The sequence below is a fragment of the Dipodomys spectabilis genome, unplaced genomic scaffold, assembly GCF_019054845.1.
Source record: "Dipodomys spectabilis isolate Male_0828 unplaced genomic scaffold, ASM1905484v1 ptg000108l, whole genome shotgun sequence".
Taxonomy (NCBI): domain Eukaryota; kingdom Metazoa; phylum Chordata; class Mammalia; order Rodentia; family Heteromyidae; genus Dipodomys; species Dipodomys spectabilis.
The window spans coordinates 19435988-19451493 of record NW_024870785.1 but is presented as its reverse complement, the minus strand read 5'-3'; the positions used below and the strand labels follow the sequence as shown (position 1 = coordinate 19451493).

Sequence of the window (15506 nt, the reverse complement as noted above, 5' to 3'; positions counted from 1 at the left end):
CAGTGCCACTTCCGGCTTTTTTTCTTTTTGCTTATGTGGTGCTGAGGAATCGAACCCAGGGCCTCATGCATGCAAGGCAAGCGCTCTACCACTGAGCCACCTTCCCAACCCCAGGTGCAGTTTTTTATATTCTCATACCACTTGCTATGATTAGGAATAGTGACACACATCCATACTCCAAACTCTTGTGGAGGCCAAAGTAGGAAGATCAAGATCCAAGGCTAACCCTGAGGAAGTTAGCCCCATACTTCATCAGATAGACAAAAGCACTAGGGCTAGAGGTGGAGCATTTGAATTTCAGTTCAGTCCCCCGTAGTGAAGAAGGGAGAGGGAAGAGGGAAGGAGAGAGGAAAGGCAGGAGGGAAGGAGGGAAAGAAGAAAGGAAGGAAGGAAAATTACTTTCTCTATTTGGAAATTCTTTATGAATTATTAGAGATATTTTGATAGACTTGTGAGGATCCTGGCTTTCCTTACATTTTTATGAGTAAAACATTTGTATTGATAAAACGAATTTTTTAATATTTAATAAATATGCAATAAATAGTATTTAAAATATTTTTAAATAGTTACTTTTAAAATAACAATTACTCTATTAAAAATATTTGGACAAGCTGGGTAACAGTGGCTCACACCCGTAATCCTAGCTACTCAGGATGCTGAGATCTGAAGATCATGGTTCAAAGCCAGCCCAGGCAGAAAAGTCCCTGTGAGGCTCAATCTTCAATAAACTGCTCAAAAAAGCCAGAAGTGGCATTGTGGCTCAAGTGGCAGAGTGCTAGCCTTGAGCACAAAGAGGCTTGGAGGCAGTATATAGTCCCTGAGTTCAAGCCCCAGGACCAGCAAAAAAAAAAAAAAATGGGGCAATTTACAAAATGTTGTTATAGTATCTTTTTTTTTTTTTTATTTATTTTTTGGGTCCAGTCGTGGGGCCTGAACTCTGGGCCTGGGCACTGTCCCTCAGCTCTTCAGCTCAAGGCTAGCGCTCTGCTCTACTACTTGAGCCACAGCGCCACTTCTGGCGTTTTTCTTTTTGCTTATGTGGTGCTGAGGAATCGAACCCAGGGCCTCAGGCATGCAAGGCAAGCGCTCTACCACTGAGCCACCTTCCCAGCCCCAGTATCTTTTATTTTTTTAAAACAATGGAATAAACTTCTTGTTTCCATGTCCTGGAGTTAAATTCAATAAATTTTACTTCATATGATCAGAGGCACATAGGCACTGCCCTTTTGTATTCCTCCCCTAAGAGTGTCCTCCTGTGGTCTTACTTTGTGTGGATGCCTAGAGTCCTGTATAACTTATCATGTCCCAGTATGTTGTTATATTATCAAGATATAATACAATATCTCCCATTACCTTTAGCTTTTTTTTTTTTTGCCGCTCGTGGGGCCTGAACTCTGGGTCTGGGTGCTGTCCCTCAGCTCTTCAGCTCAAGGCTAGCACTCTACCACTTGAGCCACAGCACCACTTCTGGCTTTTTCTGCTTATATGGTGCTGAAGAATCGAACCCAGGGCCTCATGCATGCAAGGCAAGCGCTCTACCACTGAGCCACCTTCCCAGTCCCCACCTTTAGCTTTTTTATTCATAGGGGGACAAGTTAATCCTTTATAAATTAAAAACCAACCTTGAGCTGAAGAGCTGAGGGACAGCACCCAGGCCCCATGACAAAAAAAAAAAAAAAAAAAAGTTAAAAGCCATGAAGAAGCTAGGTATAATAACTCCTGCTATTAGTCTCTTTTACAAGGAGATAAATTTGAAACCAATCTAAACAAAAAGCTATTCAGACCCTATCTGAAAATACTAACTGGGCTGTTGTCAGTGGGTCACACTTGCTCAGAAGGCTGAGATTTGAGGATCACCTTTCAAAGCCAGCCTAGGCAGGAAAGTCCCTGAGACTCTTATCTCCAATTAGTCACCAGAAAACTTGAAGTGGCACTGTGGCTCAAAAGTGGTAAAGTCCTAGCTTTAAGCATAAAGGGCTCAGGTTCAGCTCCTAGGCCCTGAGTTCAAGCCCTACAACCAACAACAAAAAATAAATAAATGAAAAAGAGAATATGGCTCAAACGATGGAATACTTGCCTAACTAGCCAAAGGCCCTAAGTTTAAGCCCTAGTATTGTGAAAAAGGCGAGGGGATGGGGGGAGGCCATTTGAAACTATTACCAAAGTTGACATTTTACCCAGAAATACTCATCTTAAAGATCTATCAGTCTGATAGTCACCTTAAAATGTTGTTTACTTTTCTAGCAACAACCTTTACAGCCCAATTTAGTGGAAACTAGTTGTCCCAACATACGGATGGACCCAAAATTATGTCCTGCTGATCCAGACTGGATTGCTTTTATACACAGCAATGATATCTGGATATCCAACATTGTCACCAGAGAAGAAAGAAGGCTCACCTATGTGCACAATGGTAAGGCATAGTTCTTCAGATCCACCCACACAAGCTGGTGATCTTTGTATTTGAAACTTTACTCTTTAACTTTTTTTAATTATGAAAAAAGTACAGAGGGTAAGGCAGCCCTGTACAGTGCTACCTTGTTTTAGTTCATTTTCAAACAGCACCATAGTAGCCCTCTAATAATTGTTCATTCAGCCTATTAAGACAGCCACTACGCAGAAGAAAGAGTTGTACTGTCAAAGCTTGTAGAATTCATAAACTTTATAGACTAAGAGAATGACAATTTGCCTTGTAAAGGTTAAAATGTGTTTGCAATTTTAACTATCACTATTCTACAATACTGTGAAATTTATGAAATTTGTGTAATCATTCTCAACAAAAAATTATTACTTAAAAAAAAAAGACTGCCCACTAGGTGTTTAGCAGGCTGATGGTTGAGAATATCAGTTCGAAGTCAGCCTGGGCAAACAAATTTGAGAGACTTATTTCTAGTTACCAACAAAAAGCCAGAAGTGGAGATATAGCTCAAGTTGTAGAGTACCAGCCTTTAGCAAAAAAGCTGAATAAGAGTTCAAGGTCTTCAGTTCAAGCTTCAGTACTGGTAAGAATGCGCACGCGCGCGCACGTGCGAACAAACACATACACACAGAGCACCACAATTTTCCAAAAGCTGTTCACATTAAAATAAAATTTCAATTAAGAAATTTAAACTTGTCTCAGCAAAAAGTATATAATATACCTAACCAGCGTGAGAGCTTCAGTTCATCCTCCAGATCATCCCATCTCCTCTCCCCAGAAAAACAGCTCAGGGGTGGGGATTGATGGTAGGTTTGAGCCTCAGCATCACACACACACACACAAACACACACACACACAGAAGAAGGATAAGTTTAGTCAGATGTACATGTGTTTATTCTGTGCTTAAGATGGTAGAGGAATTCAAAAATAAAAAACACCAACTTCTCCCAAATAATTTCTCTTAGTGGGAGGATAAAATGATGAATAATTGAGGTCTGTTATAAGTGATAGGGAGATTCAAATGAATAGTACCTCTCCTCAAATCTGAAGGAGAGCAAAATATAAAATCATGTTAGCAGGGCTGGGAAGGTGGCTCAGTGGTAGAGTGCTTGCCTTGCATGCTTGAGGCCCTGGGTTCGATTCCTCAGCACCACATAAGCAAAAAGAAAAAAAAAAGCTGGAAGTGGTACTGTGGCTCAAATGGTAGAGTGCTAGCCTTGAGCTGAAGAGCTGAGGGACAGTGCCCAGGCCCAGAGTTCAGGCCCCACAACTGGACCAAAAAAAAAAAAAAAATGTTAGCGCTGGCGACGGTGGCTCACGCCTGTAATCCTAGCTACTCAGAAGGCTGAGATCAGAGGATCCCAGTTCAAAGCCAGCCCAGGCAGGAAAGTCCATGAGACTCTTATCTCCAATAAAAAACCACTAGAAAACCGGAAGTGGCGCTGTGGCTTAAAATCATATTAGTAGTATAATTTTGGAGTATTTGAAACGTCCAAGAAAACTGAGCCCTTGTCTTCATTCTATTATTAATTGCAAAATTCAAAAATTTCTGAAAACTGAGAGCTTAATTTTCATTAACTTGATGTTTAATAGCATAAACTGACCTGAACTGACCTTAGGATATTTATAATTGCAGTCCTACTTAGTGTGCCTTCTTATAAATTTGCCTCAAGAATAGTAGGGTATTTGATTACAGCTTCTTTAGCTGCCCTGCTAGAAGTGTTACATGATCTCTGACAGGTGAACAGCATAGTGACTAGTTCCTAATTCTGAATTCCAGCTCATCTTCTGGACTCCATTACAATAAGGGATCATTGGTTCATGCTGCATCTTCCTATCCTACAATGTCAAAAATACAGATCTGCAGATCCGCAAAGATAACAAATAAAACTTGCCTGAGCTGGCCTATGTGAGGATGGTAGGGTCATTCACTTGAGGCCAGGAGTGCTAGACTAACCTGGGCTATATAGCAAGACCCTGTCTTGATATGGGGGTAGAGAAGGGGAGAGAAAGAGTGATCCCTACATACCTACTAGGTTAACAAAAGTGAAAAAGATTGAGAATATTAAATGCTAAAGAGGAGTTTCCATGCATTGAGAGTAAGAAAAATGTTTGGTGGTTTGCTTTTTTTTTTTTTTGTCAGTCATGGGGCTTGAACTCTGGGCCTGGGTGCTGTCCCTGCGCTCGTCAGCTCAAGGCCAGTGTTGTACCGCTTGAGCTACAGTGCCTCTTCTGGTTTTCTAGTGGCTTATTGGAGATAGGAGTCTTAGGAACTTTCCTGCCTGAGCTGGCTTTGAACCTCGATCCTCAGATCTGAGCCTCCTGAATAGCTAGGATTACAGGCGTGAGCCACTGGCGCCTGGCTTGCTTGGTAGTTTCTTACAAAATTAAACATGTATATCACAGAACATAGCCATTTGACTTTTAGCTATTTATTCAAAAGAGGGCTAGGAGGAGAGGGGGGAGGGGGAAAGAGTAGGAGTATAGTTGTAGAGGTGGGAGGGAAGGGAGGGTAGGGGAAAAACAAAGGAAGAGGTAACAATGCTTGATAGGAAATGTACTCATTACCTTGCTCATGTAACTGTAACCTCTCTGTACAGTATTTTTATAATAAAGTATTTAAAAAAAAAGAGGGGCTAGGAATGTGGCTTAGTGGTAGAGAACTTGCCTAGCATGTGTGAAACTCACATACTTTCCTGCCTGGGCTGGCTTTGAGCCGTGATCTTGAGATCTCAGCCTCCTGAGTAGCTAGGATTACAGGTGTGAGCCACGGGCACCCAACCCAGCTTTCATTCTTCAGATGGGGATCTCTCAAACTTTTTTTTTTTGACGATACCAGTTTTCTAACTCAAGGCTTCAAACTCACTTGGCTGGCTTCCTTGCTCAGCAGGCACTCTACCACTGGGGCTATTCTTCCAGCCCAGCAAAAAAATTACTGGTTGTTTTGGAGATAGAGTCTAGCTGACTTTTCTGCCTAGCTGGCTTCAAACCATAGTTCCCCACATCTCTGCCTCCTGATGACCTGACAGTCTAGTATACTTTTTGCCCGAGTTGCTCTTGAAATGCTGTCCTCCGAATACCTAGGATTATAGGTATGAGCAACAACGTTCTTACACAAGAACATTCATAGCACCTTTTATTCTCAATAACAAAAAAACTAAAAGCTGCTAGAATATGGCATAAATTAAATATTATTAACAAACAAGTGAGCTGGCTATGGTGGCACATGCCAGTAGTCAACAAGAGGATGAGAAAGAAGGATAGTGAGTTCAAAGCTAGCCTGAGCTATGCTATTGAGCATGGTGTCTCGGGCCTGTAGTCCTAGCTCTAGAGGAGACAAGAGGATTACACATTTCAGGTTGCCTGGATTGCCAGTCTGGGCTATGAGACTCTTATCACAGGAAGAAAAAGGAAAAAGAGACAGAAGAAGAAAGGAAGGAAGAAAAGGAATGGTTAAGGTAAAAAAAAATTGGTAATGGTGGCATACTCCTGTAAGTTGAATGAAAGGAAATCACTAGTTCAAGGCTACATGGTGAGACCCTGTCTTGAAAAGAGAGAAAGGGGCTGGAAGGTGGCTTAGTGGTAGAGTGCTTGCCTTGTATGCATGAGGCCCTGGGTTCAATTCCTCAGTGCCACATAAGCAGAAAAAGCCAAAAGTGGCACTATGGCTCAAGTGGTAGTGTGCTAGCCCTCAGCTAAAGAGCTGAGGGATAGCACCCAGGCCCAGAGTTCAGGCCCCACAACTGACAAAAAGAAAAGAGGGGGGCTGAGTAGCAAAGTGGTATTGTGTTTGTCTTGAAATGCCCAAGGCACTGGCTTCAATCTTACCCTCATTTTCAAATGAAACACTACATTGGAGTGAGATTGAGTGATTTGCCCAAAGTTGGTAATGATGGTAACGATGGAATCTAGATTTGAACCCACTCCATTTGGGTGTACATTTCATTACTACTTTCAGCTACCTTTGCAAATAAACTAATTTTGCTTTGTGCTGAGGGGAGGAAGGGGTGTGACACCCTTCTCAAATAATTTTGTCTTTTATTTTTATCTAGAGCTAGCCAACATGGAAGATGATCCCAGATCGGCTGGAGTTGCTACATTTGTTCTTCAAGAAGAGTTTGATAGATATTCTGGCTATTGGTGGTGTCCAGAAGCTGAAATGAGTAAGAAGTTCAAAATAATATATTATGGGTCAATAAGACTATAAAAAGATACAATTGTAATTTTCCTACCTTGGATAATAAGTTCCAAAGTGATGGGGGCTAGATCCTCTTAGTAGTTATTTATAATATACAGATTGTATCTTATCAGTACAAATTCTAGTAGAGCTACTTAAACTGTGGTTCAGTGGAATCCCTTTTTCAATTCTGTTTGCCAGTTTTCAACCAGAAGGCTAGTTGATAATTTTGGTAATATTGTGGCAAAATATCACACCCTAATGAATTACTAATGAAAAATGTATGAGAAGCAGGGCTCAGTGACTCTCACCTATAATCCTAGCTACTCAGGAAGCTGTGATGTGAGGATCTAGATTTGAAGCCAACTCATATGGGAAAGCCCATGAGACTCTCATGTCCAATTACTACCAAAAGTGCTAGAAGTGAAGCTGTGGCTCAAGTGCTAGAGTGGTAACCTTGAGCTCAAAAGCTCAGGGACAGCACCCAGGCCCTGACTCAAGCCCCAGTTCTGGCACAAAAAGAAAGAGAAAAAAAGAAAATAAATGTGTAATAGTCAGCCGCCAGCTGTTCATGTCTGTAATCTTAGCTACTTGGAAATATTGAGATTTGAAGCCAGCCTGAACAAAAAGATTCATGAGTCTCCATCTCCAAATTCAAGAGCAAAAAGCAGAGTTGGAGGTATGGCTCAAGTGATAGAACATGAGGTAAGCAAGCAAGCAAGCCAAGAGAGCTTGCAAATCTCTTAGTTCAAACCCCAGTAATGCCAAGGAAAAAAGAAAAATAAATAAATGTGTCATTTACTAGAGTTTACAGATGACCAAGTCAGTTCATGAACAGATAGGAGAAAACAAACAAATGCCTTGTTTTTTAATGTTTCCTTACCTAGAAACTTAAAGCCATGGCTTACAAACTCTCTGACCATGATCTAGTTAGAAATTTGCTTATAATCATAGCCTAAGACATATACTGTGTAGACAAAACTCAAAACAAATTTTATGAGTCACTATTTATCCTTATGTGTAATGCTGGTTATACCCCACAAATAGATTGCTGTTAGTTTATAGCTAGTAGTGTGAATATTTCCCTAAAGGGCCATGGAAAATATTAACTTTTAAACCATATCTTTGATATGGACATTTATTTTAAGATATAAAATGTTTTGCCATAATTATATTTGTTAAACAAAATTTTGACATAGAAAAACTATTCAAAACAATTAGCCAGTATTGGAGAGGTAACAATGCTTGATAGGAAATGTACTCATTACCTTACTCATGTAACTGTAACCCCTCTGTACAGAATCTGTACAATAAAAAAGTATATTTAAAAAAACAATTAGGGGCTGGGGAGGTGGCTCAGTGGTATAGCACTTGCCTTGCGTGCATGAGGCCCTGAGTTCGATTCCTCAGCGCCACATAAGCAGAAAAAAAAAGCCGGAAGTGGCACTGTGGCTCAAGTGGTAGAGTGCTAGCCTTGAGCTGAAGAGCTGAGGGACAGCGCCCAGGCCCAGAGTTCAAGCCCCACAACTGGACCCAAAAAAAAAAAATTAGCCAGTATTTAAATAGCACTTTATAGGAAATATAAACTTAATTAAATAAGTCTTGTTTCAGCAAAAAGTATCTTAAGATGTACAAGGCCAAAGTTCTTCAAAACTGTTTTCCCCTGTTTTAAAAGTATATGGCCAAAGAACGAAGAGACAAATGGTACATGGTCTCCCTCATAAGTGGATGCTAAATCCAAAAGGTTAGGTGATACGACAAAGCTAACAGGACTTAAGAAACAAAGAACTCCCGCTCATCTGGTTGAACCACTACTAAATATCCTCATGCTGCTGATCACAAATATGGTATATAACATGTGAACACTGTTATATATTACAGACTGTGGTAGACAATTTGCTCCAGGGAAGTTAGAATGAACTTGTGACTTTGAAATTATGTAATCATTTAATCACAATCAAAAAAAAAAAAAGAACCTCGGGGAAGGGAGGGAGGGACGGGATGGTAGGGGGAAAACAATGGAGGGGGTAACAATGTTCAAGAGGAAGTGTACTCATAACCTCACTCATGTAACTGTAACCCTCTGTATAGTAGCTTTACAATAAAAAAAAAAAAAAAAAAGTATATGGCCAGCTGGAGGTTGGGAATGTGGCTTAGTGGTAGAGTGCCTGTCTAGCATAAATGAAGCCCTAGGTTTGATTCCTCAGTTCCACAAAAACAGAAAAAACTACAAGTGGCACTATGGTTCAAGTGGTAGAGCACTAGCCTTGAGAAAAGAAGCTCAGGGACACTGCCCAGACCATGAGTTCAAGCCCCAGGACTGACAATATATATATAATATATCCAGGTGCTCCGTGGCTCACATCTGCAATTCTAACGACTCAGGAGGCTGAGACTTGAGGATCACAATTCAAAGCCAACCTGGCCAGGAAAGTAAGCCAGAAGTGGAGGTGTGGCTTAAATGATAAAGCACTAGCCTTGAGCATAAAAGCTCAGGGACAGCACATAGGCCCTGAATTCATGACTCAGGACTAGAAAAAAAAAAAAAAAAAGTATATGTATGTATCCCTAGACTTTTAATGGATCTGGTATCATCCGTTAAAACTTAATATGTCCTTTATATTTATTATTTTGGAATAATATACTATGATTCACATCCTATAAAATTCACCCTCGTAAAGTATATAGTTCAGTGGTTTTCAGTACATTCTCCCAGTTGTGCAGCCACGGTCACTAATGCCAGGAAAGACTGTGCTCATTAGTCATCATTGCCTATTGTGGACATTCATATAAATTAAATTATAAGAAATGGGGGGAAAATAGATGTATACATCATGAGTTTTTTTAATCCCCAAAAAGAATAACCTTAAATCAGTGAAGGTGACTTAGCTATTAACTAGTGTTGTTTTCATCCAAAAAAAACCATACAGGCTGGGTGCTGGTGGCTCATACTCATAATCCTAGCTACTTAGGAGGCTGAGATCTAAAGATTGCAGTTGAAGTCATCCCAGGCAGAAAAGAAAGTTTATGAGACTCTTATTTCCAATTAGCCACCAAAAAAATCCAGAAGTTGAGCTGTGGCTCCAGTTGTACAGCACTAGCCTTGAACAAAAAAGCTCAGGGACAACACCCAGCCCCTGAATTCAAGCCCCAGGACCAGTACAAAAAGAAAAATTAAGAAAGCAGTACTGTCTGAGGTAGAGTTCAGAAGTAGGCTAGCATGCTGAAGGTCCTGAGTTTGATCCCAGCACCAGTAAATATAAATAACACATTTTATACGCAAATTATCTTTTTATTATGAAAAATCAGATATTAGATTAGGAAATGGTCAGTCATTCTTTTTTGGAGTAATTCTTATAAATTTTTTTTCTTTTTTTTTATTGTGAAAATACTGTACAGAGGGGTTACAATTATATGGGCAAGATAATGAGTACATTTCTTATAAAGCATTGTAGCCTCCTCCTCCTTTGTTTCCCTTTCCCATCCCATCCTCCCCTGTCCCCCCCACCCAACCCTCCTCCCTGCCCCCTACCAAAGTTGTAAAGTTCGTGTTTGACATACGACATGTACGTCTCATTGTTGCAGTGGGTCCACCTGTATCCCTATTTAAACGATTTGTTTTTTCCCTTCCCCTCCACAAATTATACCCACATCAAATACAGTGAAAGCAGGGGTTATACCGTGGGGGAGGGACATACAAAGCAACAAAGAAATAATCTTATAAATGTTCTAGAAACTATCACATGAAAGAAAAAACATTTGAATACATATCTTAGGGTTCATTTCCCTAACATCAACTTATCTGACCTTTTCTGCTTGACTCAGACATATACTAGTTATTTCTTATAAAATTTTTAACATCTAAATTCCTTTTAAGCTCCTAGTGGCAGTAAAATTCTTAGAATTCTATATGAAGAAAATGATGAATCTGAGGTGGAAATTATTCATGTTACATCCCCTTTGTTGGAAACAAGGAGAGCAGATTCATTCCGTTACCCTAAGACAGGTATTGTATTCTGCTTATTTTCATTCCTCCTTCCAAATAAGATTATAGTTTTTCAAAAGTGTGATAAACATTGCTCATTGCAGCCTTAGTAAGCATTGCTTGTTCATTAAGTGTCTAAAATTGATTTTGAAATGAAGCTGATCCTTTTGAATTATTTCCAAAGATAAAGATGCCCATAAAACTGGTTGTTCCAAGAAATGAAATATTTTTAGTGGGCTGGGAAGGTGGCTCAGTGGTAGAGCGCTTGCCTTGCATGCATGAGGCCCTGGGTTCGATTCCTCAGCACCACATAAGCAGAAAAAAAAAAGCCAGAAGTGGCGCTATGGCTCAAGTGGTAGAGTGCTAGCCTTGAGCTGAAGAGCTGAGGGACAGTGCCCTGGCCCAGAGTTTAGACCCCACAACCGGACCCAAAAAAAAAAAAAAAAGAAATATTTTTAGTGATTTTGATTTTTATTGTCCCTTTTTATCTATTTTGTTGTTTATAGCACTTCAATAGTAAAAGTTGTACAGAATTCTCCTAATTTCATATTGGCCTTTAATATGTTTCAGCTTTTTTCAGATTATATTACTTATGGGGGAGGTGGCTATTTCATTGTTACTCTCTACAGCTTCTTTTTTTTTTAATATAAAAATAAAGTATGATTTTGAGATTTTTGAGATAAGTTCCTGAGATTCTTACTTAATAAAGCCTAACTATATATAGTATTCCTTACTTAAATAAACTGCAGAAAAGCTTGATCTGTCAAAATTAGCATGAGTAATATTAGGATGCATAATTACTTGTTTATGTCTCTTTAAAGGAACAGCAAATCCAAAAGTCACTTTTAAGATGTCAGAAATAATAGTTGATGCTGATGGAAGGGTGAGTATATATTGTTGAATTGACTTTCTGTGTCCCTTGTCTGTCTAGTTAAGGTATTTGATGCACTTTTCTGTTTTTTGTTTTTGTTTTCTCTTGTTGGAATTTGTTGAGATAGTAATGGATCATGATTTTTTTTTTACATTGGCCAAATTTTGTGTGTGTGTGTGTGTTAGTACTAGGGCCAAGCATCAAGCCCTTGCTCAGCCCTTTGGCTCACACTGGCATTCTGCCACTTGAGCCAGGCCTGGCATTTTTCCTAATAAATTGGAGTTATACTTGCTGACTTTTCTGCCCTTGCTAGCTTTGAACCCAGATCTTTTAGGTTTTAGCCTCTGAGTAGCTAATATTAAAGCTGGAGCCGGTGGCACCCAGCTAATTTGACCTACTTTTTGTTTATAAAACTTCCTGCTGGTTCCCAAGATAAAAATATAGGAATAAAGCTGGGTGCGGTGGCTCACGCCTGTAATCCTAGCTACTCAGGAGGCTGAGATCTCAGGATTGCGGTTCAAAGCCTGCCTGGGCAGGAAAGACTGTGAGACTCCTATCTCCAATAAACCACTAGAAAACAGGAAGTGGCACTGTAGCTTAAGTGGTAGAGCGCTCACCTTGAGCTGAAGAGCTGAGGGACAGTGTCCAGGCCCAGAGTTCAAGCCCCATGACTGACAAAAAAAAAAAAAACAGGAATAAACATATTTATTACTCCTTTCCAATAGTTTTTTTTTCTTTGCCTTTAATCATTCTTTAGTCAAGATTGGATATGATAAAAAGTGGTTGTTGATTGGTAATTCATTTTCTATTTGGGTTTTTGTTTGTGATGTATTAAATATCCCACATTTCTCTTTATTTGTACTTAACTGCACCTTCTCTTTTGGACAGTCAAATACTTCAAAGGAGCATTACATTATTAGTTGGAAAGAACACTTCTAGATTTTAACATAGCTTTACTAAGACAATTTATATACAATCAATTTACTCATTTTAAAGTTTAAAATTGAGGCTGGGAATGTAGTTTAGTGGTAGAATGCTTGCCTAGTATGCATGAAGCCCTAGGTTTGATTCCTCAGTACCACATAAACAGAAAAAGTCAGAAGTAGCGCTGTGGCTGAAGTGGTAGAGTGCTAGCTTTGAGCAAAAGAAGCTCAGGCACAGTACCCAGGCCCTGAGTTCAAGCCCCAGGACTGGCAATAATAATAATAATAATAATAAAGTTTAAAATTCAGTGGCCTTTAGAATATTCACAGAGTTGGGCAACCAGAATCAATTTAGAAAGTTAGCACTTCAAAAGAATCATTAGCTGGGTGTCATTGGCTTATACCTTTAGTCTTAGCTACTCAGGAGGCTAAGATATGAGGATGGTGGTTCAAAGCCAGCCAAGGCAGGAAAGTCTATGAGACTCTTGCCTCCAGTTAACCACCAGAAAACCAGAAGTAGCACTGTAACTCAAGTGGTAGAGCTCTAGCCTTAAACAAAGAAGCTCAATGATAGCACCTAACCCCCGAGTTCAAGCCCCAGGACTATTTTTTAAAAAATATTTTAAGCCTCTCGTATATATGAACATATAGGCATTAGCGTTATGTTTTTACTTCTCCAGTGTATATAGCTAGGAATAGACTTGTTGGGGCATTTGAGAACTCTGCTTAATGTTTTGTGGAACTGCAAACTGTTTAGAAGTGGCTATACTTTTTTATGTTCCCACTAGCATTGTATGAACTTTCTGATTTCTTCATCATCAACACTTGCTATTGTCCATCTTATTATAGCTCTCCTGCTGGGTGTGAAGTGATGTTTCATTATTGTTTTGACTTAACATTTTCCTGGTGGCTAACAATGTTGAACATTTTTTTTGTGTGTGAAAATACCATACAGAGGGGTTACAATTACATGGGCAAGGTAATGAGGACATTTCTTATCAAGCATTGTAGCCTCCTCCTTTGTTTCCCCTTCTCACCCCTTCCCATCTCCTTCCCACTCACCGCCCTCCCTGAACATTTTTTTCTTGTGCTTATTAACAACTTACTTTCTTTAGAGGATTAACTTCACCTTTTTTTTTTTTTTGGTTGTGGGGCTTGAACTTGGGGCCTGGGTGCTGTCCCTGAGCTCTTCAGCTCAAGGCAGGCGCTCTACCATTTGAGCCACAGCACCACTTCTGATTTTCTGGTGGTTAATTGGAGATAAGAGTCTCATGGACTTTCCTGCCCAGCCTGGCTTTTATCCACGATCCTCAGATCTCAGCCTCCTGAGTAGCTAGGATTACAGGCGTGAGCCACCACCACCTGGCTACCCATTTTCTTTTAAGTTGGTACTAGAGCTTGAACTCAGGGCCTGGGTATCGTCCCTTAACTTTTTTGTGTAAGACTGATAGGTCTACCACATGAACCATACCTCCATTTGCAGCTTTTTGGTGAATAATTGAAGATAAGTGTCTCAGTGACTTTCCTGCCCAGGCTGGTTTCTAACTGTGATCCTCAAATCTCAGTGTGGGCCATCAGTGCCTGATCAGTGTGCTAATTCTATGGTAGAATTTTCTTAGGCAAAAGAAGCCCCAATCAAGATAACTCATGGTTTCCTTCTGGTTTTACTTTGTATTTGTTCACTTTTAAATACGTAAGTCTGAAAAATGTATTGTGCTGTCACGGATGATAGAAGTAAACTAGTGAGCTAATTATTTTTTTCAACCTCTATGACAAGATCCTTTTTTCTCTTCATAGATTATAGACATCATAGATAAAGAACTAATTCAACCTTTTGAGATTCTATTTGAAGGAGTGGAATATATTGCCAGAGCTGGATGGACTCCAGAGGGAAAATAGTGCGTATGTTAAATTATTACTTCTTATAACTAGTTTGTATTCCAGGTCTTTAGAAATGTCTATGTGTTTGGATTTGCAGTACAGTGGTAGCTACATTCACGTGTAAATGTGCAGCATAGTTGTTTCTGCTTTAGGGATTTTTCCTGAACTGAGTTGTGCTAAGATTGTAATATTGGGCTGAGAAGGGGTGGCTCAGTGGTAGAGTGCTTGCCTTGTATGTATGAGGCCCTGGGTTAGATTCCTCAGTGCCACATAAGCAGAAAAAACAGGAAGTGGCACTGTTGCTGAAGTGGTAGAACGCTTGCCTTGAGCTGAAGTGCTCAGGGACAACACCCAGGCCCAGAGTTCAGGCCTCATGACTAATAAAAAAAAAAAAAAAAAGATTGTATTATAAACATAAATGTATTGTGTTTAATTAGGACTCACAATGATATTTGTGGTTAAGTTCTATGACTAAAGGTTCACACATAAATGTAATTGTTTTTGTTTATGTGGTACCAAGAAATCAAACCCAGGGCCTCATGCATGCTAAGCATTCCACCACTAAGCCACATTCCCAGCCCTTAAATGTAGTATAACTGAGGTAGAAATACTTGTAGAATCCTTATTCAAAGATTAATGCATGCAGTTTCAGTGTCTATGAAATGACTTGCTTCCTCAGCTGGCTGTCTACCTTTTTGTGTGTGTGTGCGCTGGTCCTGGGGCTTGAACTCAGGTCTTAGGCACTGCCCTGAACTTTCATACTCAAGACTAGCACTCTACCACTTGAGCCACAGATGTACTTCCCACATTTTTTGCTGGCTAATTGGACATAAAGTCAAGTGACTGTCCTTCCTAGGCTGGTTTTAAATCTCAGTCCCCTCAAATCTCAGCCTTATGAATAGCTAGGATTACCTGTGTGAGCCACTAGCACCCAGCTAATGTTTTTGTTTTGGAAGTTTGTAGGTTTTTTTGGCTTTTGCTCAATTCTAATGCTTTACTATTTGAGCCACAGCTCTACTTCTGACTATTTATTGGAGATGAGTGTCTCATGGACATCACTGCCCCTGCTGGCTTTGATAGTGATCCTCAGATCTCAGCCTCCTGAGTAGCAAGGATTACAGGTGTGAGCCACTGGCGACTGGCTTACGTGATAGAGCACTGGATTTGAGCAAAAAAGCTCAGGGACAGCATCCTGGCCCAGAGTTCAAAAAACAGTTAAGGCTTTCTACTTTAATAATATCTACATTTTA

At 39.9% G+C, this 15506-nt stretch overlaps 1 protein-coding gene across 2 annotated transcripts in view; it reads left to right on the top strand.

The window, feature by feature from the left end:
* The window catches only part of Dpp8 (dipeptidyl peptidase 8), a 61418-nt gene that overhangs the window by 17530 nt on the left and 28382 nt on the right, over nucleotides 1-15506 (top strand). For both annotated transcript variants that reach the window (XM_042687416.1, XM_042687415.1), the window contains exons 5-9: nucleotides 2245-2413; nucleotides 6472-6582; nucleotides 10474-10602; nucleotides 11403-11464; nucleotides 14173-14273. In XM_042687416.1, coding sequence (XP_042543350.1) covers nucleotides 2245-2413; nucleotides 6472-6582; nucleotides 10474-10602; nucleotides 11403-11464; nucleotides 14173-14273 — 572 coding nt within the window. The remainder of the gene's footprint in view (nucleotides 1-2244; nucleotides 2414-6471; nucleotides 6583-10473; nucleotides 10603-11402; nucleotides 11465-14172; nucleotides 14274-15506) is intronic.